The sequence below is a fragment of the Anopheles nili genome, chromosome 2 (assembly GCF_943737925.1).
Source record: "Anopheles nili chromosome 2, idAnoNiliSN_F5_01, whole genome shotgun sequence".
Lineage (NCBI taxonomy): Eukaryota > Metazoa > Arthropoda > Insecta > Diptera > Culicidae > Anopheles > Anopheles nili.
Genome location: NC_071291.1, coordinates 36412844 through 36439962, shown reverse-complemented (window position 1 = coordinate 36439962; position 27119 = coordinate 36412844). Strand labels below are relative to the sequence as shown.

The window sequence follows — 27119 nt, the reverse complement described above, 5'->3', positions numbered from 1 at the left end:
TGGCACACACAACTAACAAACAAACAAAAGGCGAACCCACAATCGGCCACATGACTAATGTGATGGAATCGATATGGAATGAAACGAATGACAGATGCTAAAAACCCTTCAGCAGGCGTTGCTGACTATTGTTGCCCATCCCACATCAATACGAAAGACGAAAATGTATTGAGATTATTACCATCAATTGACGTGGTGACGCCAGCACACCCAACACACACATGTACGCACACACGCACCGTCGTTGCGGGAACCACCTCTTCCTTCACGAACCGCAACAAGGCGGGCTAAGAACAAGGGTGGGCGCACACTTCACGCCACCACAGCACCAACACAATCACAACGGCAGTCACAATGGCAGAAAAAACTGCTACCAGCAAAAAAAAAGCGAACAGTCGACGCGCACACACGGGAGAACGGGCTCTGTGACCAAGATCCGAACGATTTCACAACTTGGCTCAAACTGAACGCTGAACGGCTGATGGCGAACCTTCGAACGGGGTGCCCTGATGACAGCCGCGAGAGAACTGCCCTCTTTTTACTCTCTCTCTCTCTCTTTCGCTGGCGTTACGCTCGCTCTTCCGTCCATTCGCTTTGTGTGCCTTTATTATCTCTTTTTTTGTTCTCTCTCACTCTCTCTATCTTTCTCTTTCTGTCTCGTATGTTGTATTTATACCCACGGCTGGGTCGTCTCTTTGTGCGTCGTGTGCAGACACGGCGCGTGTTTGTTTTTCTTTTTCATGCGGACCACCACCGCACACCACCCCCGTGGAGGTGGGATGTGCACCAAACCCCTCACGCACCCACCGAGCGGCGGCGGTGACAAGCACAACTTGATTTTCCACTTCGTCACACGCGCCGCCTCGCGGAAGGACACGCACACACGAGTAAAACGCACCCTAATATGTGGGTGGGGGGAGGTGGTTTCTTACGCAGGTTTCGCGTCGTTGTTGCGTTACACTGCGAGGCAAACACGACGCAATGAAGATTAAAGCTGAACCACGCGCACTCTCGCACACACGCACGAGTGCTAGTAAAGTACACACACGCCAAACACAACAAGCGGTGCGCAATTTAATAGCAATAAAAGCAAAAAAAAACCGCGTAATAAGAAAACCACGCAGCCTACAAAGGGACAGCAAGCATACCGGAACAGAGTAACGAACAGATGTTACATACGTTTGCGAACCAACCAAACGGTAAGTTAAGCGAATATTTCTCATCATTTTCACTCAAGGAAGCGCGCGGGCGAGCCTAGTGACACGCACAGCAAAGTGATTATTGTTTGCCCAAAGCCACAAGCCACCTGAGCCATAAAAGCGCACAGCCCTTCACGAGGCGACCTACGGTTCAGCCAGACGGCGACGTGCATGGAGGAGGGGCTCTGTTGAGCTTAGCAAAAGGCATTTAATGGCGTCAGTTCCGGCTAATCGCCTTCTAGGGGCAACAGCAGCAAACAAGCAGAGCCCGCCTTATCAAAGAAGATGGGCCAATAAAACACAACGCGAAGAGAAAGAATGTGCGCCAATGATGCCGCAGGCAGACGACGATCAGCACAAAACAGGTTGTGACGCATAAAAGGGGCTAAAATCCGAATTCCCCCCCACTCCCTTCCCGGGTGGTCTTTCCAAAGCCTAGCCTTGGGACTAATGGGAATTGGACGACGCATACTTTAGCTGCGCCAAGAGTCGTTTGCCTACACCGCAGCAGGACAAGACGGCACATATGTGAGGGATAATTACTGTACGGCGCAGAATTAAGTACAGCGACACAGGACACAAAAGTTCCCGTGTGTCCGATCTCTAAAAGGCAGTCGATTGCAAGAGGGAAGAAGGATATAAATACTGCGCCAAAAAGGGTAACAAACAACTGCATTCTCGCTTATTGTTGCTTAGCACAATGAAAAGCGCTTGCTGGCACAACACTGGCGTGATGGTGATAGCAAATTTCTAAAGAAATGCCGTCTGACTCGTACATTCACGCCTGTGTAATAAGCTATGCAACGGCGATAAGATAAGTAATGCCCTCCTGTGCTCTGATAACATATTGCTTATCTATTGTAGGGGGGATACGGTGCAGGGAAGCAATCAATGCCGATTTAAGGGAGCTTCTTATCGGGGTGGTGTGTGCATGTACGCATGACTGATGGAAATTTCAACACGCCCTTAAAGATAAATGGCACTATCTCTCTGTACGTGCGTGCTCTGTCCTGTCCGCAAAACCTCAACCGAAACTTGTTCCTCGGTCAAACAAAACGCTCACATAAAAACTGCCTAAAACCAACCGCGAGAGTTGTGGTCAACAGTTAGATTAATGCCCCGCGTGATTGCCATTCCCCGCTTGCAAGCTCAATTAGTGTCCATAAGCCACTTTTGAACCACACTTCTAGGGACAGTTACGAAAACCAAGCCTGTTATGAGGCCTCCGATGAAGTGGGTGAAGAAGAAACGCTTTGTATCGCGCAATTGTGAGAAAGACTAGCGCTAAAGTGCCTCACAAAAGAACGCTACCTATCAAGACCCGTGGTCGTTCTTCGACTTTGTGAAGGTGGCGTTGCAATGGAAATGAAATATGAATCTTCACTTCCTGCACCAACGGCTAACCGACTGCACGAGACAATGGGCGGTCGTCCGACAACACTGTATCCGGGAAGTGTGTTGCTTAATACAACGCCAAACAACAAAAAAAAACGAAACCCCACAAACAAGGACGGGTGGCGGGTGCACAAGCGATTCCCAGTATACTTGGCAAAATTTACCGTCGTCGTTGTTACATCAAGAAGAGACCATACCAGCACCCTTTTTTGAGAGTGAGTGAGAGACAGAGAGAAAGCACAGAGAGAGAGCAGAGCGGAAGCAGTAGAGAAAGGATTCTTTCTTGAACGGACGCCCGCATTTGTGGGGATGTGCGCCCGTGGAAGTCACGTAAAAAAAGCTGCTTCTTCGTCTTCGTGGAAGTGCTGTAGCTGTGTGTGGTGGCGGATTTAGTGTACCTTTCGTTCGAGCACACCTTCACCCGATGGACTGGAGTACCAAGAAGACGACAGGCAGCACCAGACACACTTAATTTCCTTTGTCACAGGTCATGGTTAGAGCGACTCGGTGGTGAAACCCATCGGAAGCAAACCAATCTTATTAAAAAAAGGAATATTAATTACGCGACAGTCAGTAGGGAAAAGCATACTTCACATCGTTGTGTTGTTGGGTTGGGGGGGCGAATATTGAACAAAGTCGAACGGTTGTTTAAACTAAAAACAAAGAATCCCATCTCACCGTTTCGATGCAAGGAAACACGATGGTTCGCAGCAAAATGCAACCGCACGCGCCATTATGATACGAAAATACGCAGTACACCATTCCATGCCAGGAAGGCACGTCGTCGTAACGAAGCAACGCTCATGTTGGTTTATACGCCCGGATTGGACCTCCGCTTGACGACCAGTTTGGGGCGGTTTAGGAAGATGGATCAAAATAAAAAAAAGTCCCATCAATTTACATCAATCATCGACCGGCCACTACACGGATCGGGGCGAGAACGGGCAAATATGGCGTCGGACAACAGCACAACCCGGTTCATTGGAGTTGTTCCAAGCGCACAAGCAAACACGTATCGCATACTGCGTTTGTGCTCGTAAACGCAAGGAAGAACGCCTCCGTCGGGTGTGGAACAAAGAATTCGAAAAGCAGCACAAAAAGTGCAAGCTTCGCTCGCAACCGGCGGCACAGAGGACGATCAAGCGGCGATCGTCACTACCAACAACCTTCTCGAGAGCAACACTTCCGCTAAATGCTGCTAGCCGCACCAACACAATCGCGCCACTAAGCCACCCCCATTTAGGGTGGGGAACGCTCGGTAGTGATGAGGGAGCGGGTGATGGTGAGTTTTTGTTGTTTGACTCGTGGATGGGATGGTTTTCTTCTTCATTCGCCCCCTCGTCCGTCTGACGCTTCTCTCACACCTCTCCCCGGAAGTCCTCAAACGGGCACACACACACACACACACCCTTATCTGGGTGCTTTTGTGCACCAACCAGCTGACCAGAGAGACGCAACAGCGATGGGCCACACGCGAAGCATACACGCGGGGAATCCCCGCGAATCAGCCAATTTGACGCAAATGGATCACCTTTTGCTCTCTTTCTCTCTCAAACACGAACGTTCCCCAGGGTGTGTTTGCTCTCTTTTTACCATGACGACCTTAAGCGAGAAGTGCTCGGTTGGCATGATGGGTGGGTAGAAAAAAAAAAGGAATAAAAATGGCAGCAGGCTGCGAGAAAGCTTGAACAACCCCGTCGGCATAGCCACAAACGTGCTGTCTCGCTCGCACACGCCCAGCTCCCAAAACAAAGCCCCCACCTCTTGTGGGCGCGTGCACGTGTGTGTGTGTGTTTGAGTGTGCAATCGTCTCGTACAATGATCAGCGAAAAACAAAGCCACAAAAAGCGCATATCGCGGTCGCGCACTTAAGACTCGCAGTTCTCGCAAAGTCGTGATAAGTTGCGCGTGCGCTTTAGTCTGTGTTTGTGTTGACGTTGAGCGGGTTAGGGAGGCCGAGGCTGCAGAAAAAAAAACAACCTTACTTAAGGTTTAGTAAGAAATGGAGGGGGATGTGGCTTCTTTATCCACAGACGATACCACCTCGTACAAAAAACACGTTAATTGTCGTTGTTCGATGGACCACACCAGCTAAGCAAGCATGGGGGGAATGCTCCTTTTTTCCTGTCAAGAAGGGGGGGGGGATGATCCCGCAACCTTCTCTTCTGGCCCACCAAGGGGGGTGCTTCCCATTTGCTTTACCTTCACATTTGGGCCGCGAGGCGAGACAGAGAGCATTTAGAAGATTCCGAGTCACTCTGCGGGTGGGGTACAAGCGGAAAAGCTCTAAGCTACGCCAAAGCAAGCAACACAGGTGAATGTATGTGTGTGTCTGTGTGTATTTGAACGTGGCGGTTGTTATAAAGGCATTCCTTCGATCGACCTTGCGCGTGACAGCAGCCAAAGTGCCGTTAGCGCGGGCTTTTGTGTCAGCAGCAGCAGCCGCACCAGTTTGAGGTAGACTCGTTTCCACTTGAAGGAGGGAGGGAGTTGTGTTGTTGCTACAAGGGAGAGGAGGTGGAAGAATTCGCCCAGTCCGGCAAGAAGAAGAAACGAACCAAAACCACACACTACAGAGATTGTTCGAGATATTTCCCAGATGTTTCGTGTATCGAAATAACGTTTGCAATTAGTTAGGGGATTTGTTGCGAGGAAGGACGGAAGAGGGAGAGAGAGATGATAGGAGCCACCCCACCTACCCCCACCCACTCCCCTGAAATCAACGATGTAAAGCTTAAGTGCTTACCGTGAGAAGTGTCAATCTGGGAGTGGATGTGGTGTGCAGGTTGGTTTGTGACTATATCTGCAAGAAAAAAGACAAAAGGAAACGCAACAATAGAGCACCGGTTCGTAATTAGATCAAAGTTTCGAAACCCGAAAATATTTTTCCACCAAAAAAAACACCCGGAACAGATTTCCTTTCACACAGAGTGCGCGCGAGTAATTTGTGACAGAGCAAATAATCGATGTCGTGTGTTTGTGCGCATTGGAGCCGTACACAGAGAACATCTTGTAATGTTTAACGCGGGTTAACACACGCGCAACCACACACATGACCTGACCTTGGTCAATAACCGGAGCACAAGGGGGTGGGGTGTTGGTTTTTTTACGAACTGATATTTACACAATCCAGTTTCGGAGTTGCGGCAATTTCAAAATCAGTTTTTTTACGAAAACGTCTTCTGTTTCCAGGCGTAATCCTTTTTTGTTTTTTAACTGCGAATGGAAACTCAACAAATGCCATAAACCTGTTGCGAACGAATGGCGCGTGTGCGCGCGCAATAGTGATTTAATTAACGCTTGATTGAAAACTATTCGCAGTTTTAGCTAAACGAAACACAGCCCACAGGCGGAAGTGTTAGCATTCCGTGAACAACCCCACGACGATTCGCAAAGCACGATATTATAATATCATGCGCACACACCGACAAAAAAAAACAATCCTCTCACGAATGATCGTGCCTCCACAGCCACGACGGTTGAGAAGGCCACCCCTAATGTGGCTTAACCGACCCGAGACGGTGGTGGTGGTGTTGGTTTTGGCGGAATTGTACTACACACGCTTGTGTTAAACGCCGGGAGCGAATAGAGTCGAAACGAGAAAACACGATATGGCGGACGTCATGCACGAGTATGGATTTCCATCCCGTTAGCTGACCTCGCGCGGTCAGCACCACCGAACGGAAAAAGGAAGTCCGTCAGAACATACAAAACTGCGCTCGAAACTCCTTCCTCTTGCCAGAACCCTCGACGACCAACAAGGACCAGCAGGGACAGGCACAGACAGGCTAGGTGAACTCATACAGGAAAACCGTGGATTGGATCAGCGCAAGCGAACGAACTTCAACCCGCGCTTAGTTATGCATGACAGAGCGTAGGCCCCAAGACCCCAAGTGTAAACAGGACCCTACGAGCTGTCATACCACCCACACGCCTGTTGGCTTTTCACGACGCACAATCACACACCTCCCATATGAAACGGTGGTTAGCGAATGTTCGCGATTCGCAGCTGAATCTCGTCGGCACACGAGCTGGCTAATGGTGGGAGAGTGGTCGTTCTTTTTTTTCTCTCGCCTTTTTATTCTAATGACGATTGTCGCACGGAAACAGACAGCGACATCCGGGATTTGCGGGCCACGTGGAGTTATGCCTCGATTCAAACTCATTGTGCAGAGCACACGTACCTTGCCGCGGCGAGTTTAATGGTCCGTGGATGGTACATGGTTGTGGGGATTTTTTTTGGTCAGGTTCAAACCCCTACCCACGAATCAATCGCACCACGGAATCATCTTCCTGCTTCGCTCGAGAGCACCCCCAGAAAAACCAACCGCACACACGCGCGCGGGCTGGCGTCTGGGGTTGTTGCTTGTGTTTTTTTTCTTGTTGTTTGAGTTGCCTTCCCCCGTGAGGTACGGGGCGGTGTGGGGGAGAGCGATAATAAATGAAAAAGGCCTTCAGAGTTCGTTGAATTCTGCCCGCGAAGCGATGCGTGAATATGATCTACGCCACGGCAAAGAAGTACGTTTGGACGAGATGAGACGCGTCCTTTTCCTGGTTTTGCTTCCACGTACACGACGCCACGTAAGGGAGAAGGAAGAGCCGCGCAGATCCAGCGGGTGTGCTCCTGCTGGACTTGTGTGTTATTTGTGCGTTTGTGTGTGTGTCGGGGGGTTTTGGATAATCCTACGCTCCTCCCAACCGAGGGGCCGATCTGTTCGACTGAGCTTGGTACGGAAAGGTAATAAATGAATAAATAAATTATACCATTTCCGTCTTGCGCAACCTGTAGCAGCAGTTGTAGCTGTTTTACAGCACATTTGGGAAGTAACAAAACTGAACTGCAGCAAAGCCATAAACCAGGCGAAACATGCAGAAATTCGGGCAGTTTGAACATGCCAATTAAGGTGGCACAATCGCTTATTATTAGTGCTAAAAATGGGTATTTGTTTTACTATCACACCGGTTCCGCATGAACGATCTGTTATAGCCCAATATTTTGTGTGGTATTTCATTTCAATTGTCATGAGCTGTTTGATTGAGCATAAGTCAATCAAACATTACATTAGCGTTATGTCAAACAATTTCTTCTTCAGTTTTAAGAACAGAATCAGATATGATCGAAAAAATTTCCCAAAACTAGCCAAATTTTTTTTGTTATTCTCGAAGAATTTCATTGAAATAAAAAATACTGCAAGCCACACGACTTTTGCTGATCTTCCTTATTCCATTTTTTTTGGCTTAAAATTCATCCAATCTCGCATCCGAACTCGACGTCCAAAGATCTTCGAGAACCAGCAATTACGGGTGGTTCGAAACGAAACTATAAATTCGTACGTTCCACCACAAACACCTATGTGCGGGCACTCGTCGGAATAATCTCATCTTTGTGTGGCTTGCACGATCGGATGGAGGGACAAGAGCATCGAGTTGGCGAGGCTCAGGAATAGGAGGGGGCGGGGGTTAATTCTTCAACCCCTCAACCGAGGTCGAAGCTGATCCCGGGGGCGCACGTTCAAATGGAACGCGCGAGACTCGAGAAACGCCGATGGCGAGGATAACGCAAGGAAAGGAGAGAGAAAAAAAAAAGATAACGGTCTTCCTTTTCTTGTGCGCCCGCGAGAGAAGGCATCGTCGTGTTCGCGTTCCAAAGAAATCCAGACAACAAAAAGCAGCCGCAACAGCAGCAGTTCGACGCGATTGGCTTAGACGAGACACGAGCTGCTGTCTGATCATTATGCGGGGCGAAGAACAATGAAGCAAAAAAAAAATATACCCCAACCTGCTGAGTCAGCAACCATCATCGAGAGGGCTTTATATGCGCGCAGGTTTGGTGTGCTTTTTATTTAAGGTTGGGAAAGAGTACGAGCGATCAAAACTATCGACACACGGCACACGGGGTTTTTTGATGCAAACCTAAAAAGGGCCCTTTTTTTGTAGCCGCGCAAAGAACCTTCATTTCCCACTGCTACGCAACACGGGCGGGTTTGGTTTTCAAATATATCTTCGCTTTTCGATAGCATTCATCCTTAGGGTTTGCTGCATCGGAGTTTTATTGGAGCTTTCCTGCCAACGTGTGTCTCCCTCGAGCCTACGGGAAATGATTCCATCTCCCGCGACTAGCCCACTTATTTCACTTCCTATCCGGCCACTTTCATAGCCCTACCAGTCGACCCGCCACCGCGTAGGACCTTGAACTTTGAAGTGAATGTGGAAGCATTATTTTATTATACATCCCTCCCATATCCTGGGTGCCTTGAGGGAACGCCGCATCGGTGGAAAGGGAAAAAAAAACAAGCGCATCCTTAGGACCGTGGCGCGTTTGCGCTCCGGAGAAGGGCTCATCTTTGTTTTGGGTACGATATTAATTTCCGTTCCACTCAACTGGCTTTCTCTTCGTGAGTCGTGGGTTTCCTTTGTGTCCGGACTTTTCGACTGCGCAGTAGCGTGCGGCCAACACAGGTGATGGCCGGGACGGGTTGCCTTGAGATGTGAGCTGATGCAGAAAAACTGCATTATCGCGCACCAAACGCGTCCTGGTGCTTCTGACTGCCGTGGCCGTTTTTCTTGCACGGTGCAGCGTTCCTAGGGGAATGGTGCGGTGAAGGAATGCTATTATGATATGACACACTCATCCACCCTTCCTCCCTTTCTCCTTCCCGCAGGACCAGACGAGTTCCATCGTCCTCCCGGGAGCAAATGTTCCGTTAGTGCTGAAAATGGAGAAGGTAAACCAGTTTCCACCCGACCGGTCAGAGAAACATTGTTTTCTCCCGTTTTCCCATGTCCCCCATTCAGGATCTGGGTGCTTGTGGGGGGTGGGACGCAGAGCAATGCATATTTTCCCTTTACCATGGTGGTGTGTGCGTGTGTGTGCTGCTCGGGAACGAGTTCTAAGTCCGAACCAGCCAGGACAAGTGCACCATATCTTTTTCCACACGTTACTGAGTAAAGAAAAACCAACCCTTTCGTACACATACACTGGCGGTATTTTGACTGCCAAGGTGTTGGTGGGTGCGTGGAGAAAACTATCTCCTGCTGACAGTGGGAGTTAAAAACATTTTTCCCCACGCAAAACATCGTTCGCAAAGTGCCTGCACGTGACGTTGAAGGGAAAAAACGGGCGCCCTGCACGAGGAACGGAAATTTTTCCCCAATGATGTCCTCCCCCAACACTCGCGTTCCTCGTGGGTATTTAAATCTATCACTGGGGGCTGCAAATAGCACCATTTTTTCAGTCCATTTCCATGGCCGCACGTTCGCACGCACGTGTTTAACCTTTCGTGCAAGGCACAGGGCACGTGCCATGTGACATTTCATACAAGCCTCACTTTGTTACGATTTTACATGCCCTGTCTGGTGGGGCTGCGGAATTATTAGAGGTATTTTGTTTTCATTAATTGATTGCGTTTAACCTAAAAGACAATTATACACGATATTCTTCTCATCACACGGAAACCCAAACCATGCAGCACACGTTGCCCGAAACACGCAAACGTGCGGAATTTCAGTAGCACGGTGTGCGGAACGTGCACCACGTGAGCTGGCCCTTTTAGCTGCTGGCAGGGCTGACTCGCAACCGCATACGAGAGAGTGACAAGTGGTGTTGTTGTCGATCGCTCAAGCGTGTGTATCAATTGCATCCGGTTGTTGCTTCACAAACAGAACCGATGCACTCGATCGGTAGCGTATCGTCGTAACTCGTTCCATCAGTCTCGGGTTTCCGGCCACGACCTGCGTCATTATCAATGCGTGGCCACGGGTTATATCTGCGCCTCAGCAATGTGGCAATGAATTTATCGTGATAGCGGGGGTTTTGTCAGGTACAACGCGAAACAGAAACGACGTGTAATGGCCCTGGTGGCCAAAAGGTTGCCTGCTGCTCGTTGGCAACCAGCAATGGCGCAGTTGCGGAATCCCCTCAGGGAGGCAGAATCGAAACAACCGCAACCGAAGTAGAAGGGTTCGCTGCGATAAGCCAGAGAGATGGATTAGTTCTGCCCCTAGCGAACCAGGAATTGAACACGCGCGGAATGTGTATTTGTGTAGGCGTGCTTTTTAATCCAACTAAGAAGCCGCAGTCGTCGGTTCGTAACTTGACGTGTTCGTAATGGCTGGAAGACCTTCCTTCACGCATAGTAGGCAATGTGTGTCCACTCACAGGTGACGATGGTTACTGCGTTTCGATTTACGGAGCACACATTGACTAATCAATCGTGCAGCGGTGGTGTTGTGTGTTGGCACTGCTATCAGCGAAAAGGCGGCCATCGTCATAAATATTGGTCCCGATTTATAATTCGCTTTGGCACTCTCCAAGGCTCCACTCTCCATGCCCGGACCTGCGCTCAGAGCCTTCTTTATTTCGCTCCCAACCGAGCCACCCCTTCTTCCTCGAAGGCAACAGTGAGACGACACCGACCAGCTAGCTATAGCTAGTAAATCAGATAACGAAAAACGGTGTCAAGTGGCGCGCATGTCCCACCAACCCAACCCAGTCTAAGCGCCGCTCCCGCCACCACACACTAATACCACTGCCACTGCTGGTTGAGTTAATGTTGCCTTCTTCTTGCTTATTTGTGTGCGCCTGTCCCTGCTCTGTAGATTTCGACCACTTTCAAGAGAAGGGGGACTCCTTCTTCGTGTGGGGCCAACGTTGAAAACGATGCCCGAATGGAAACGTTAAAGAAAACGTCGGAAAAGAGCGCTTCACGGTGGCTGGGTCGGTCGTTCGTTGCGTGACACTTTCGAAATAAACAACCGTCGACGAAACCAATCCGTTTTCTCTCTCTCTCTCTCTGTCGCTCAGAGTAGATTCAGTCCTAGCATGATGCTTACCAAAAAGAACACTTCTGCGCTTAAAGCGGATGTACACATCGAGCGGATGAACAACAAAATGTGCACCGCGAGCGTTTACGTTGCCTGATTGGTTTCGCGATCACCAAGGATTTTCGATGGCGATTAAAGCGCATTTAGGTGGGCTCGATCGAATCGGTCCGAATGTCGATCGAGCCTTATGTGCGGTTACGTCGAACTATCGTTTTTTTTCTAACCACGATAAAATCATCCATACACCACCGACACTCGCACTAGTCACTCTCTTTCTTTATCGCACACACTGGGACACGTGTTAAGGATTTCCCAAATTTCCACACTCTCCCGCAAGCACACGGCGTACACCCACGGTGATAAAGAAGCCGCGCTACAGTTACTTCACGCACGCAAACACACACTTAAAGTACACCGGGGGACATAGAACGCAAGCGTACTACCGATTCGTGAAGGAGACGCAGCCGACGGCGGTGGGAGGAAAAACAGTTGCACAATCCGTGTGTGGTGAGGGTGTTAGGTGTTGTTTATCTGGGAAGCATTCGCGATGAGTACCAGCACGCACAGCATGTGAAAAGTGAGGTGTTTTCCTCCTTCACGCTTAATTAAAGTCCTTCTCGTAAGAGCCTATTCGTCACTTGAAACCCATCACCGGCCAGCCGTCTGGCACCTCAGATAAACCACAACCGAATGGGGGGACGAAGCGATGATAAGGCAAAAAATACCCACAATGGGATTTTTTTTCAAATAATATCGAACCAAGCTAAAAAACATATCACGCCACTCACGAATGGAAACCTGTCTCCGCCACTAAGCCGGAAGAGAAGGTACGATCGCCAGCTGCAAAGAGGCAGAATAATCCTAACCCTCCGCAGTGTATCCCGGTGTTTCGTTTACCTGTAGAGAGTGGAGAGAAGAAAAAAAAAATGCTGATAATGAAATCCGTTGTAAAGCTTGCGAAATTTGTCGTTTATACATTTGCCAAGGTGGCGATAGGAGAACGTTGTGACACTTTGATAGGGCTGATGTAATTTATTTTTTGATGAATTTTTGTAGAGACTTTGATCTTGAAAGATTCGCTCGCCCCTCCGCGTGAGGGCTGATGTAAGGCAAATAGGTTTCTACTGTTTACTTTGTCGTTTAACAAAACGTCGTCAATAAAGCTGGGAAATTTATCATCGGGAGTTTTTGTGCCGGAGAATGACGCAGCATCAAAATTACGACTTGCCATTGCCATTGTTGTTCAATTTATCTTTCTTCTTCGTTCGTAGAAGAAAAGCTTTGGAAGTTTTTTAGAAACAAAGCTTCGGAAAGCCCTTTTATAACCGATTTTTGTTTTCGAAATAACGTATAACGGACATCATTTCCGTCACATAAGTCGATGCTAAGTGTGGCGTAGAAAAATAAGTTAATCCACAGAAAAAAAAACACGATATTCGATCAATGCCTACTATGCCCAACGTGATAAAGCAGCACAACCGTCAGTCACGCGCTCGGTTGCGTGCTCTTTCGCTCTTGCGTAGTTAAGCAGCCTCTCAATAACGCTGCTGCAATGACGGGGGAGAGAATGACGAATATTTCAGCCGCAGAGCAGGATGTTGCAAAACCACAAACAATATTGCAATCCCCTCCCAGCTGCGGGGGTACGGGCCATACGGATTTTCCATTTGCCACAAGCCGCAGGTGAAACGGCGTACAGCGACCGAAAAATCGTGAAACCAAGGCCGTCCGCATCGTCCTTGGGCGATAGAAAATGTGTACGCCTTCGATCGCGAGCCACCGCCGCCATGTTGAAAACGACATCATAGAAACGAGTCGAACTCGAACGCACAAAATGGGATTGCTAGGCTAGATGAATTGCTGCGTCATTTTGCGCGCGATCTGCATCGCTTTCGGGATGAGCTTACCTTTGATGGTTGTAGGGTGCGGAAATTGATATCAGGACACGATCCAAAACGCAATTTTTGGTGACACGGCAAACCCGAACACTACACCTTTCGTCCAACAAACTTGCAAAGTAGAAGAAAATCTTCGACTGGCCCAACGTAGTGGGTTGTCAAAATGGGCTAAAAGGCGAAAACGTAACGAGTAATGGCACTTTCAGACGGCGCGAGAGAATCTCAATATGTCATAAATGGCGAGAATTTAATCCTCCTCGGAAAGCGATTTGGTTGTTTCGTATTTGGTCAACTAACAACCTTGATTATTTTAAAATTTTTTTGAGAAGCATTTCTTCTCCATGTACTTTGCAACAGCATTAAAATTCAAATATTTGAAGTGCCGTCTTTCTTCACCCAATAAGAGCAGACAGCCAACATATGCCGCAAGGTACAGCGAGACATTCGAACTAGCGGTATAGACATTTCGTTTTAATGTCAAAATATTGTTTTCAAAATAAACTTGCATACACGGGTACCATCGAAAAAGGAAAATATCAACTAACAGTACGTTTATTTCACAAAGTGCCACTAAAGAATCATTTTGCACCATAATATTGGTGTTGTAATATTTTTTCTTGGTTCACAAGTATATTGTTTTACAGTAAGGGAAAAGGAGTACAATCTTGTACAGGTTGCCACGAGGACTATTCGGTGCAATTATGGAAGAAGTAAACCAGAAGATTGGTAAGTTTCGTTATAGTTATCCTAATTAGAAGCAACTAACATATAAATTCCGCATTTCCCAGACATCGCCAGCTATTTCGTCAATGTCCTTGAAGGAGACGATAACATGTCGCCAGGTATCGCTGCAATCAAAACGCTGCTAATGGTTCTAGAAACCACAAAATGTAAGCCACTCTGCTATACTATATTGCATGGTATTACCACGAATTTTTACCATTTTAGTCGATACTGTTCAGGAGCTAGATTCAACCATCCAGGCTGCGGTCAGTGCAATGCGTAAAACGGACAAACCCATAACGTCGGTCGTATCAGGCACAGAGCTTTTCTCGCGGTTTATCACGCTGGCCAAGTTCGACGACAAAACGATGGACGAAGTACGAGAAATCATGCTGCGGCGGGGGAAAATGTTTCTGGCCAAGCTGCTCGAGAGCAGAAACGTGATTGGCAGGCAGGCCCTCGCGTTTATCAACGACGGATGCGTACGTATTTCAGCACTCGAACACATGGTCTAAAATATGTACGATCAACGGTGCTTCACTTAATTTTCAGCGTATCCTGACCCACGCACGATCCCGAACCGTTCGGCAAGCACTGGTTATGGCGGCTAAACAGAAAAAGCAATTCCACGTGTTCATCACCCACAGCTTCCCGGACAATCATGGGTAAGCTTTGGTGGTGGTTTTCGATCATTGGCTTTAGTTGATTACCGATCCGTCTCAACAGCACGCAGATGGCCGAAGAGCTGGAAAGGGCCGGCATCGAATGTACGCTTATCCTGGATTCTGCCATTGGCTACATCATGGAAATGGTCGACATGGTGATGGTAGGCGCTGAAGGTGTGGTGGAAAGCGGTGGCATCATTAACAGACTCGGGACGGTGACGATGGCTATTTGTGCAAAAGAACTGAAGAAACCGTTCTACACGCTAGTGGAGAGCTTCAAATTCTGCCGTTTGTACCCTCTCAACCAGCGAGATCTGTCGAACGAGTATAAAGTAAGTAGAACGAAGATCACTTACACTCGCCGCTAAACGATTCCCTATACTAGTTAACATTATCACGCTTTCAGTACAACGAGAAAAATCTAAACGATACGACTAAAGTACACCCGATGGTAGACTACACGCCACCTGGGTTTATTACGTTGCTTTTCACTGACCTCGGCATTCTGGCACCGTCGGCTGTTAGCGATGAGTTGATCAAACTCTATCTGTAAACGTATCGAAGCTGAACAATAAAATCATCGTTGGAAAACCTACCTTACACTGCTACCGTATTCGGCTGTACGGAATGATATGTGATCATATCGGGCCGTTTCATGCTACGAGACTGGTTATCTTTTATACATGTTATTGCCACTCGATGGATTTCTCAATGCCCATCACAAAACTTGAAGAAACGTTATTTTTCTTCTCGTAGCAAATCCGAAAAACATTCTAACGACGTTAAACGATAACAGGCAGACTTCTTGATTTTATCTTACTCGTTTAATGTATGTAAATATCGCGATACTTAACTTATCCGGCACAAACTTTCCGGTATTTGAGTACACATGAATAACCGGAAAAAAAACTCGTGGCCTATAGATGAGATTAAAACAAACAGACAACTAAACCGACTCCTCCCGAATGTGTTTCTCTATGCAAGAAAGATACCGCTAGCGTTTGTGTAAGTTGTTCGTATAGATGAGGCGATTTGCTATGCTGTTGGCGTGCGCCAAGAATACCGATCACAAGAGGTACGCGCCTCCACCGCGCCACGCTGTGACGCCAAAAATGTGCATCGAATGAGTAAGAGGAAATTGGAAACCATCGTTCCAGTTACGAGTATTCGTATCTGATATTGTAGTACTATATATGTGCGTGCTTATTACTGCCGGATGCATTCGCTTAAATGCTGCTGCGAGTGTTTTTTTCTCTTCTGTTTTTCAAATGGATTTCCATTCTCTGCGCTGGCTCTGCGTCAAAAGACGCTAATCTCAATCGCTGGTTGCGTGAAGCGTACGCGCCGCTGAAGCTAATATGATTCATGTACTATTCGGCTATGTTCGGTATTAATGTGATGAGGTTAAGCTGTACCTATTAATAAATACAAGCACTTTGGAACACATCGCCAGCTGGGTTTGTTCGTTTGCTTTCCGGCTCGTCCTTGGTTCCCAGCGTGGATGCCGCCCGCTCCCCGGTTTCAATGCTTGATTTCTTGCATACATCAGCGCCTGTTCCCTGGCCAGACCATTTTTACTAGCGAATCGCGTTTCCCGGCCAACTGATGCTGGATGTTTCATAATCAATTCCTCCTCCCGCTCGCAATCGTCTATCACACATGATTTTTTTGCCATTTTGCCCCCCCTTTTTGTATTTGGACGCTTTCGTTCACACATTTCCCGTATTTCGATTTCACTGTAGTCATAGTTTTGTATGCATTCAAATTCCCACATTCATCCGTACGTGCATTCGTCTTCACTCATTCGCATCTCAGTACCCACTCGGAGCTTTACCGTTGGATTTGGCCCCCCATACAAAAGCTGTAACACCGATCCTTGCACGCGGTTTAAAATCAATTCCCGATCAGCTACCCTGCTTGGCCCTTCCCTTGTTCCCCGTTTGCTATTGCCTTGCCCTTAAATAATCCTTGCCAGCTCTTCCGAGCTGTTCCCGTTAAATCTAGCGCAACTTACATAACACCTAACAGCTTGCCAACAGTTTACACTTCCGACCCGGCCTGTACCCAGACCTGCGGGTCGGCCTAATCTAGTCTAATCGATCCCAGCTTCGCATAGTGTGGCGTGTCCCTTTTTTGATCCTGCTTCTGCTCAGCGCAATGCTTGCCGAAAAAGCACCGTCCAGATCGCTGTCCCCCGGGCACGGGCGTTTCCGTTGCCTTCGGGACGAGTTTTCCACCGGCCATTTAGCACTCCCCGCGAGCGAATAAAACCCTTCGGCAAAGGTGGCCAACGAATGGAATAAAGCTAAAGAAAAGCATCGATTGCAGTGCGTCGCATGCAGCTGATAATGGAAGAATGACACCCCTGAATGCCGTGCCACTAAACGCCACTCGGAGCGTTAAACAGCTGCTGCAGGATGGTCAACCCTTCGGTCCACAGTCCCCGGGCTGCTGGCCACCCGCCGGTGGTGCCCTTCGCAATCGGCACACCCACCCCGGTCACCCCCGTCCGTCATTCCTTGGTGCAGAGCAGCAGCGCATCGACCACGCTGTAGATCTCGTCAAAGTGCGGCCGGCTTTCCGGTTCGTACGACCAGCACTTCAGCATCAGGCGGTACATTTCCGGTGGGGCACCTTCCGGTGCCGGCATGCGGTAGCCCTCATCGATCCGTTCGCGTGCCATCGAGTTGCTCATGCCAGAGTAGGGCGTATCGCCCCGGCTGAAGATCTCCCACACCAGAATGCCGTACGACCAGACGTCGCAGAGTGACGTGTACTTGCCGAAGTTCAGCGCTTCCGGGGCGGTCCACTTGATTGGGATTTGCTTCATCCCACCGGACACTGGAAAGAATGGAAAAGAACGTGCTCGAGTAGGGTGTTGGATGACGATGGTAAGAGCGGCCGGTTCCTACCGATGTACTCCTCTTCTTCGCGTGACATGCCAAAGTCGGAGATTTTCACAATGTTTTCGCTCCCGATCAGACAGTTGCGGGCGGCCAGATCCCTGTGGATGCAGTTCTTCGACTCCAGGTAGCGCATACCGGCCGCCGCATCCCGACACATGCCCATCATCTGCCGCTGGCCAAGTGTGGAAGCGTTCTTGCGCAGGAACATCAGCAGCGATCCTCCAGCCACCAGCTCCATCACGATCATGATCGGTTGCTTCTGCACGCAGATCCCGATCAGCTTCACGATGTTTGGGTGATCGTACTGCTTCAGGATGCGGCCCTCCTGCAGGAACTTGCGCTTCTGCTCCTCGGGTAGCGTCATTCGGCAGGTTTTCACCGCCACGAGCGTGTTTTTGGAGGATTTCAGCTTCGCCTTGTACACGTCACCAAAGTTACCGCGGCCAATCTTGTCCAGCAGAATCACGTCGTCGTTGCTGAGCTCCCAGCGTTCCCGTAGGACCGGTTTTCGAAGGACGGCTCCCGATCGACCCGTTACCGGCAGCTCCGACTGGTACTGGTGCACGATCAGCTCCTGTATGCTCGGGAAAGCCGGTCCCTCGAAGCGATAGTGGCCCTGGGAAATGGAAGGAAAATGTTACGTTCCCTCGCCGCTCACGTGGGTGAAATGTTTGCTTACCTCGGCCGTCGTTTGCACGATGAAGTGCTTGTGTCCGTTCCAGCAGACACTCAGCACGGTTTGGCTTTCGTCGTTGCGCGTCGTTTCGCGCACCAGGAAGTCGCCCTCGTTGCGCAGTAATCGGACCACTTCCTCGCGCGGCAGGACACCATGGAACCACTCTTCCTCGTGCAGGGGACGGTTCGTCGACAGCGTCATCTGTGGGCAGATATTCACATCATTATTTGACATTGGACATGTTTACGGCATCACGCGATTCGTTGTGTGTTTCGCATAGTTTAAGGAAAGTGAAAACTCATAGCTGGTGCAGGTGGAAAGAAGCGAAACGTGAGACTAGACCAGATGTGCCATGACTACTTCGAGGTTTGCGCTGGTCAACATGCTGATGATCCTTGAGGCATGCGACCGAGACGTTCATGGAGTGAGATTTGTTGCAATCGATCCCTACAATTGTTCCCGGAATCGATCGGTCCTTAATTGTGGCGAGCAAAATTCAATCCAAGAATAAAATCCGATGTCAATTGAAATTTTTTGCTTGTTTTTTTTCTTCAAATCTCTGGTAATTAATTAATTGGTACCATAATTTTGACACGTTTCCTAATAACCATATCGATAGCGACCTCGATACGAACGATGTGAGCTCAGGTGCACTCAATCGGACGGTGTTTCCATCCAGAGAAGCTCCGCCTATTAATATCGCTGCTAAAAGGCCATCAATTAACGTCCGGATCGGTGTGTCAGCGACATGGGAAGCGATCATGAAATAACACTCCCATTAGCATGCCAACGTTACAGCGCTTTGCATCGTAAACTATCGTACGGCGCTCACAAAACCGACGGAAAAGCTGCCAACACTTGGCAAACGCGTCCTGATGCTGCTGGCCGGTGTGATGATCGACGAGTCATTTGAACCGAACGGAACATTGGGACTGAACAAGATGCATCTAGATCAAAGGCCGTAGGGATGGAAAAACAACCTAATGCTAGCTATTCCTTTTGCATATGATGATGTTTAAATAGCAAAAATTGGCTTTTAAAAACGTTCATATCAAAGCGTTTATTTGAGCAAAGAACGTTTTTTTATAGAGTGGTCTCTTTGGCTTAAAATACTTATAAAAGCTATAAATTTTTAATTGATTCTAGACTCTTCTCGAGCCAAATTCGAGAGCCCAATGCATTAGACAACCGTTTGAAAAACCCCCCAATACAGACCATTTTCAGAGCTTTGGGAAATGTTTGGACTTTTATGCTTTCCTCGCAATAAACAACCGAACCTCGCTCTGGTGCGCTTTCAGATGTAATTCGGTCAAATTAAAACCACTATCGATGGGTCGGATTGAAAATTTTCCCCAGTACAATCGAGTCATTTCCACATCTTTTCCCAGTGCGGAATGTGGGTCAACTCGTAATTGAATTTGAATCTTTGATGCATCCCAACCAACCAGTGGTCGGGTGTTTTGGCTTCTCGGTTTTCCCAAGGACACGGCATACTCCGTACGGGGAGTGCTTTGTTTTTGGGGTCAATCGGAGCAACCAATCGGAAGGATAACACCGGACGTTCTTGCTCTCAATGCTTTGGACGTTCTGATCGACCAAAAAAAAAAAATTTCACCGCAATCAACCAACACTGGTCCCGTTCACGGCGTCAAGCAGATTGCAATATCGTCGGCATGCTCTTGTTGAACATGGACGTGACCGACTGTTTGGCAAATAAATACACAACTTCTAGAAGGGAAGCGACCACCTGCAACCAAACCAACTGCAAACGCCCGGCCAGAGGGGGTGAAAAATTTGCAATTTTTCCCGGCACTCCATTTTTGCACCATCCACCTTTAGTAATTCACCCCCGGGGACTCGTTGGTGTAATTTATGATGTCGCCGCGTGCGTTTCGCAAAATCGCACAACCCCATGGACGGGCAGACAAAAGCACTGCAGATGACGCCAGGATGGGCGGAAAAAAAGGGACTATTTCGGCGCAATAAAAGTATCTAAAATAAAGGCAGACTGCAATGTGCTGCTACTGTGTAAAGCAAAGATGCATGTTGGTGATTTTTTGGACTTTGTGTGTGGAAATTTTCACGCTTGTTTTGTGTCCAGAGAATCGCTTGAAGAAATGCACCCTAAGTGCGTTCCAGAGAAAGGCCAAACCCCGTTGATTTTCCCGTTGCCCGAGGGTTGCTGGCAACGTCACAACCATACGCCACAACCAAAAAAATACCGGAGCATGAAATCTGACGGCGTACATAAAAAATATGCTCGATGCGTGAATGCGTGTTGCGACGGGTTCGATCGGAAATTGAAATTAAATTTTTTATCGCTCGAGAAATGTTCGCCGGAGATGTGGGATGGGCGAGTTCCTTCTCGCTTTTTCACGCCGCGTGTATCGGTGCGATGCGCGCGAGGATGATGAAGCCAAGCGTGGTAGCACGCTTATCAAACGAGAAAAAAAAAGAAAAACGCTTACCATCGCCTTAGTAACTTCACCCAGTCTCTAAAAAGAAGAAGCAGAAGAGGATAAAGAAAAACATACGCCCACATCAATCCGGGGTCGGAAAAACAGCAACCGAATACAAGCGTCTTTCGCAGGCGATCATGTTCAGGATGTGGGATGGAATAAAAAGGAGGGGAGGGGGATGGAGTGACGCAAAAGAGGGTTGCGAGTCACGACGCCGTATCGAGTGACGTATTTTCCACACGGCTCCGATTGACGACATCGCACCGAGTGAAGCGGTCGTTGGAAAAGTGTCAATTTTCCCAACCAGGAGCAGGTACGAAGAAGATAAAAAAAATCAGACAACTAAACTTGAGCGAGTAGAAAAAAACTCATCGGGTAACGAGAAAACAAACGGGGGGTGGTGGGATTTGCTAAAATTATCGCACTTTTTCCCTGCAGTTACATCCAAACCCAAATAAGAGAGAGAAAAAAACAGTCTTTGTAAGCGCTTTCCCGACTGGAACGAAGGGTCCTTTATCGGGAGAGAACTCGCTTGCTCAGCGCCCATGCGGTTTCCTCCGGGTTTTCAACAGCTGCACTAACTTCCCCCCCCCTACCCTGCAGCCCACATGTTTACCATCAGCAGCGTGCGGATGCGCTTCTTGCGCACCGGAGGCCGCGGTGGGAACAGGAAGTTGTGATAGACGCTATCGGTTTCGTACGAGGACGACGTCGACGCGGTTGTGCTGATCTCGGTGCTGCTCATGCTGCTTCGGAGGGTGGGAGAGGAGGCAGGAAGATTTTCCACCGACGGTTCCACTACCCACTGCCACACACACACACACGCGTACGCACGCCTACACAAACGTTGGTCGTTACGCGATTTACGGTTGGGGCAAGTTTCTAGTTTTCAATTCGCAACGTCCTAGCGGCACTTGGTTTGATCGAGCTATGAACTACATTTCGGTACATCACACTGCACTTTTTTACGGACCGGATTGTGTCATTCTCTAGTTCTTCGTTCCTAGCTGCTAGCCGTGCTCGATGAAAACTGCCTCACCACACAGTGGCCAACACGGCTTGCCGAGAGGGCCGCTAATTTTTCACTGACCATCATAACCGGGTGATCGTGCGTGTTTTTTTTTTCACTGGATGGTCGGGAAAAATTGCCTCAAGAGAGAAGGAGTGAGAATAAGAGAGAGAGAAAGAGAGAGAGAGAGAGAGCTCGAGAAGCTGTGTGCAAGAGACAACGCGAATGAAGGGAGACTTCTGGGAGAGTAATATGGGTGTTGAAAAACGTGCATTTTCATACGATCGTGAAAATATTTGCTACACTGCCTGTCCAAGCTGTTTGTCTAGAGACGTTTGTACCATGTGTGACGTGTTAAGTAACGTTCTACAGTTACGCCTGCTAGGAAGTAACACTTTTGTGTGTTTAAAACGGGCGATGTAAATCACATCTTTGCGAGTTCCTAGCGAACATCAATCAGCACCGATCCAAGCAGGCACAGTGCTCACTCCGTCCAGCACTGTATGTAAATGTGGGACCTGTAATCTGTCCCACACATTGACGCACTGGCTGATCGTTTTCAAGCTCCGGGAATGTCAAACAGCATCCGTTTGGGGATTGCATCCCGGCACGTTTTGCGCACCGTGGTGTTACGTCTAAAGCAAGCACACGCTTGGTGGTGTGTGAATGCGTCAGGTTATTTTTCCTTGGGTTACGTACCATACAACATTAGTTCATATTAAAAATAAAATTAAATCATCCTGGCGTGTTCGGAAACACGCGCACATGTTCGGCGCTAACTCTTCGCAGGGCGGGTGTTTTCTCGCTTTATCCACCGTGCTTTGCCTTTATTCGCTCTCTCTCGATCGCGGACGAGCGCACGCGCCAATGGATTCTAAAAGCGTCGAGATCGCAATCGAGAAGGCTTGAACCTGCCCTTCACGCCAGCGGCACCGACGAGCGGATCTCGGAAGGCTCCCGATCCGTCAAGCCGTCAGCTGGGAAATGTCAACGCCAGGCGTTCGGCAGCGAAAGGTCAGTTTGGTCGTAATACTGTAGCGGCATAAGCACGACGGAACATCATGAGATCGTCATCTGAACGGAGCGAACGCCCTTGTCGTCGTTTATGTCGCCAACAAATAAAGTTGTCGGATGGGATAAAATTGTGCAACGTGCCGTGGGGTTCTTCACGCGGGGAAAGTGCGATCTTCGGGAAAAAGGACCGCCCGCCGTATCTGGGTCAAAGACACGCTCGCTCGACACAACCCGTCGCCGTCGGTTGGTTGGAATTTTGATCGGAATTTTAACGCACCCCTTTCGCTACTCCTGCAACGGCTATGAGGGAAATGTGCGGATGATGAATGCAATGAAAGAGATACAGCTAGAATGAAGAAATAAACGATAAGTACTACTTCTGCTACTATTCTACGTGCACGCGACATCTACATGCTGCTACAGTGCTCCACAGAGAGCTAACATCAAGTGATCCTTCGAGTCAATCAAGCATTATGAAGCAATCCTGAACGAAGCGCAGAACTACAGTGGGGTTAGCAGAACAACGCAACACAAGAGTGGCCCTCATGCACACACAAACACACAAACACACACACACGATACTCACACTCGCGTCGGTGCCACCCTCGCAAGGATCGATTAGTTTGTGGGGCTTAATCGTTAGCACATCGATATCTTCGTACTCGAGATTGATCATCTCGGAAAGTGGCCACTCGCGCCCGTCCCCTTCACCGGAACCACCCATCCCATGCCCGTGGCCACCGGTACACAGATCCAGCTCGGGAAATTCCTTCCCAAAGTCGAGCACCGTCTGGCTTGGGTGAATTCCGCCCGCTGGCCGTACGATTCGCTTCGAGCACGTGCGGCATACTTCCGGTAGGCTGGTTTGGCCACTCGCGTTCGTACTTTTCTTCTGCACGAGCTTCGTCAACCGATCGCGTAGGTTTCCGGTCTTGGCTTTATGTCCACCGGTTACAACCGGGTCTTCGGGGACGAGTAGCAGCGGCACGCAGTAATCGGCAGGAGTGCCCACATCCGTTACGTCCTCTGGCATCTTCCGACCAGCAGCATCCGAGAAGGTGAACCGTATCGATAGAAGACCCTGTCCTGGGTCAGGATCCGCGATCAGATCGAGCTTCTCTTCCGGCTTCCGGAGCGTGATGGCACCCATCGACGAGTCCTTCACCTTGTTCGTGGAGTGGATCAACTCACGCCAAGTTGCGCGGACACTCTGCGAAAAGGACGACCCAAGACCGGCGGGTTTCGTGGGCTCTGGAGATCTCCCAGATTGCGGACCTGCGCGTTCATCAGCCAACAGTTCGTCCTCGGAAAATGCCGGTTGACGGTGGAGTGGCACTACACCCCGCAACTGCCCACCACCGTGCCGTCCGTGTCCGTGAGCACCTCCTCCTCGGTTGACTTTGGATGCACTTTTGCGCTTCTTCTTCTTACGCCCACCACCTCCACTCGGTGCCACCGACGAGCGGTCCGTGGAAGGACTCGCCGAATCCGTGTCACGCATCAACCGGAACTGACGTTGGCCCTGATGGGCGGCGATTCGGTGTCTCAACCGGCCGGAAAAACCCTCCGCAGTGTGGTCAGGTGTGTCGGGTGGGGAAACGCCCCGTTCGCCCTCAGCCGCCTTCGCACCTTTGATGCGCCGCTTGATCCGTTCGCGGAAACTGCTCGCCTTCTCAAACGGTGACCCGGTGGAAGGCTTCGGTGGGTTTACAACCACAGGTCGAAGGGTTTGCACACGCACGTACTCATACTCCTCGGAAAGCCGTGCCGCCAAGCGCCGGTGTTCGTCCAGCTTCTGATTAAGCGCATCGATGTCATCCAAATGCCGCTCGATGGACGATTTCCACCTGCGCGTGCAGGACTCTTCCGGGTCTTCTCGTTTCATCGTCAGATAACGCGCGTCCTCCAGTACTTGCGGTACCGTTTCGCCCGTCGAACGGTTCTCATCGAAGCTTTCACCTCGCAGCAGATTGTTCTTCGAGTCATTCAGCTCATCGACCGTCCCACAGCTGCCGGCATCGTCCTCATCGTCCTGACCGGTTCTTGCACGATCACGCCCCCGCCCAAGGGCGCCCAACAGGTGCGAGTGTTCGCTGTCCTCGCTGCTTGCGGTTTGCGCGCGCAATCGCCGGTACTGAGGCGTGCGCCCGTTGGCCATGTTATTAGTGAGGTTAGGCCGATCGGTCATGTTAGTGTATCCAAACGAGCGCTCCAGTTCGGGCCCGTTCAGCAAGCACGCCTCCATATCAACGTACACGTTCGACAACCGCTGGTCGGCGGAGTCGGACCCATGCACCGGAAGTAACTCCGCGTACGTGGCACCTCCACCGGCCGGCTCGTTGTTGTCGTCCGTTTGAGAGCAATTAGTAGCGAGCGGTGGCGATTCAGCACCATCCGAAGCAGCAACAGCCAGCACACGGTCACACACATCAACCGAAGCAAGCGTAGTTACCGTAGTTGTTGGAGTTCCACGATGTCCTGGTTTGGGTGTTGCCACCGGTGTAGGACCAGCGCGTGGTGTCCGGTTGGAACCACTCGAACCGAGTGCGGCAAGCGCTGCAGGACCAGATTTCCGCCGCAGTTGATCCATAAGCATTGACATCACACCACCACCACCACCACCGGCACTACTGTTTGTGCCAGCTCGCAAGGAGAACAGCCCGCCTGCTGATGAGGAGGTGTTCTGAAGCGAGTCCACCTGAGGCAAGCACCAAGTGTACCGTGATCACCATTCCCAACACCGAAAGTAAATGTGAGTGAGTCAGCATGACGGAGCAAAACGGGGCAAGAGAATAGAGAAGAGTCGTTGATGTTGACGTTAGTTTGCAAACATAAGTGAACCCAAATCACCCAACCAACGAACCGGCTGGAGATGCCGGAAAAAAAGCACTACGGAGCAAACACGTGAATGACCAGCACCACCAGCAGGATGCGCCTCGCTTAAGGCTGCGTACTCACCGACAGATCCTGGCTGACAGACTTCTTGTTCTCGATCAGATGTTCCACGGAGAGATCGTCACAGCCGGAGGGCAGTTCCTCGCAGCCAACTTCGTTTAGGGCCGAGCGAATCATGTCCACCAGCTTGAGTGTTTGCCGTTCCTGGCAGCGCAGCGTGTTTAGCTCCTTGGAGGATCTGTCACGTTGATGGATGGAAGATTCAGATATAGCCAGCTGTATGCGTATCACCCACACCGAGCGCTTACTTGTTCGTGTTGTGGTCCTTCCCGAGTACACCATTACCGTTGGCACCGTTCAAGATGGGCGTAGAGGGTTTCGTACCAGGTGTACCAACGGGGCTGCCTGACGGACTACCACCGCCTCCAACACCGTTCGATCCGTTCGTGTCGGCACACAGCTTGCCTTGCCGATCCTGCAGGTCCTTAACCGTGCCCTCTAGCTCCGTTTGCCGGCCTCTCAGCCAATCAACTGTCAAGTTGTCGACGGTCAGCGTGTTGGCCTGTAGCTTTCCGAGGCTATCCTCGACGAGACTCTCATCAAACTGGAAGACAACCGGTGCGGCCGGTGAGGTTTTGTGCTTTTCCGTAAACTCGCGATACTCCTCAGCCGCGTTGATGCTCGCCAGGCTTGATTCGATGCGTCGCTGAATGTCGGTGTACTTGTCGGATGTGGTGTCGCTCAGTTTAGCGATTTCCTGCAGCAGGTTGCTCCTGTGGGTGGATGAATGGGATACAATTTGCAGCTTTTTATCGATTTGTTTAAAATCCACGAGCAAATGTGGGGGTTTTGGAAAATGACTCATCGTCGCTGGACGTTATTTCCCTTCGCGAACGGTGACTTTTGATGCCACACCCGCAACCGGTAATTAGCTAATCGTTGAAAGCAAACTGTTTGCAATTTCACCACGAGCACGCTTTGTCTGAGCAGCAATTTGAATAACAACCTAATCGCCCTCCCCCAAAAAGGATTAGGGCTGATCGGGGAAAGGGCGAGGCATTAAAATCAAATAAATCATATCCACACTATGGCCGCAACGGTCGTTTTGCGTTTAGAAGGCTGCGTTGAATGCTAAACCGCTTCACCGTTCGTGCAAGCCAGCCAGCAGATAACACCACCAGCCTACTAGGACACGGGCTGGCTGGGCTTTCGGTGGGATGACTTTCATAAATTAGATTGCTTCGATGATTTGACTGTATTGTGTGTGGCTGGAAATTTGGCAGGAAGTAAACCTGACAGGAATACGCACCGGGGATCGTGGCCAGAAGGCTACGATCGCCTCCGGTCGACCAAAACCGACCGGATGTTAATCAAATTAATTCCCAGCAATCCCGAACCGAACAATTACTCCGAGTTGCCTCGCCAAGCTCTCCACCGGTCGGCGCATAATTTGCTGA

At 49.6% G+C, this 27119-nt stretch overlaps 3 protein-coding genes across 7 annotated transcripts in view; 1 reads left to right on the top strand and 2 right to left on the bottom strand.

Moving 5' to 3' along the window:
- The window catches only part of LOC128720263 (AN1-type zinc finger protein 6), a 36783-nt gene extending 23385 nt beyond the window's left edge, over positions 1–13398 (bottom strand). For 2 of the 3 annotated variants that reach the window (XR_008410764.1, XM_053813922.1), the window contains exons 1-2: positions 13325–13398; positions 5341–5397 (exon numbers count right to left, since the gene is read on the bottom strand). The gene's annotated coding sequence lies outside the window, so the exon portion shown is untranslated. Of the gene's footprint in view, positions 1–181; positions 259–5340; positions 5398–13324 lie in introns of those variants that run through there. The other variant, XM_053813923.1, reaches the window with a different exon arrangement.
- Positions 13399–13944: 546 nt separating this feature from the next.
- Positions 13945–15256, top strand: LOC128731906 (translation initiation factor eIF-2B subunit alpha). The gene is made up of 6 exons (XM_053825063.1): positions 13945–14041; positions 14104–14205; positions 14264–14520; positions 14591–14703; positions 14765–15035; positions 15110–15256. The coding sequence occupies exons 1-6, from the start codon at positions 14017–14019 to the stop codon at positions 15254–15256; spliced, it is 915 nt and encodes a 304-aa protein (XP_053681038.1). The 5' UTR covers positions 13945–14016.
- A 1559-nt stretch (positions 15257–16815) lies between these two features.
- LOC128730555 (tyrosine-protein kinase Fer) overlaps positions 16816–27119 on the bottom strand; it is a 30519-nt gene continuing 20215 nt past the window's right edge. The window contains exons 5-10 of one of the 3 annotated variants that reach the window (XM_053823611.1): positions 25971–26435; positions 25726–25900; positions 23354–25465; positions 18289–18486; positions 17616–18225; positions 16816–17544 (exon numbers count right to left, since the gene is read on the bottom strand). In XM_053823611.1, the coding sequence (XP_053679586.1) occupies positions 17216–17544; positions 17616–18225; positions 18289–18486; positions 23354–25465; positions 25726–25900; positions 25971–26435 (3889 nt within the window). In that variant the 3' untranslated portion in view covers positions 16816–17215. Of the gene's footprint in view, positions 17545–17615; positions 18226–18288; positions 18487–23353; positions 25466–25725; positions 25939–25970; positions 26436–27119 lie in introns of all 3 variants that reach the window. The other 2 variants (XM_053823612.1, XM_053823613.1) reach the window with 2 other exon arrangements.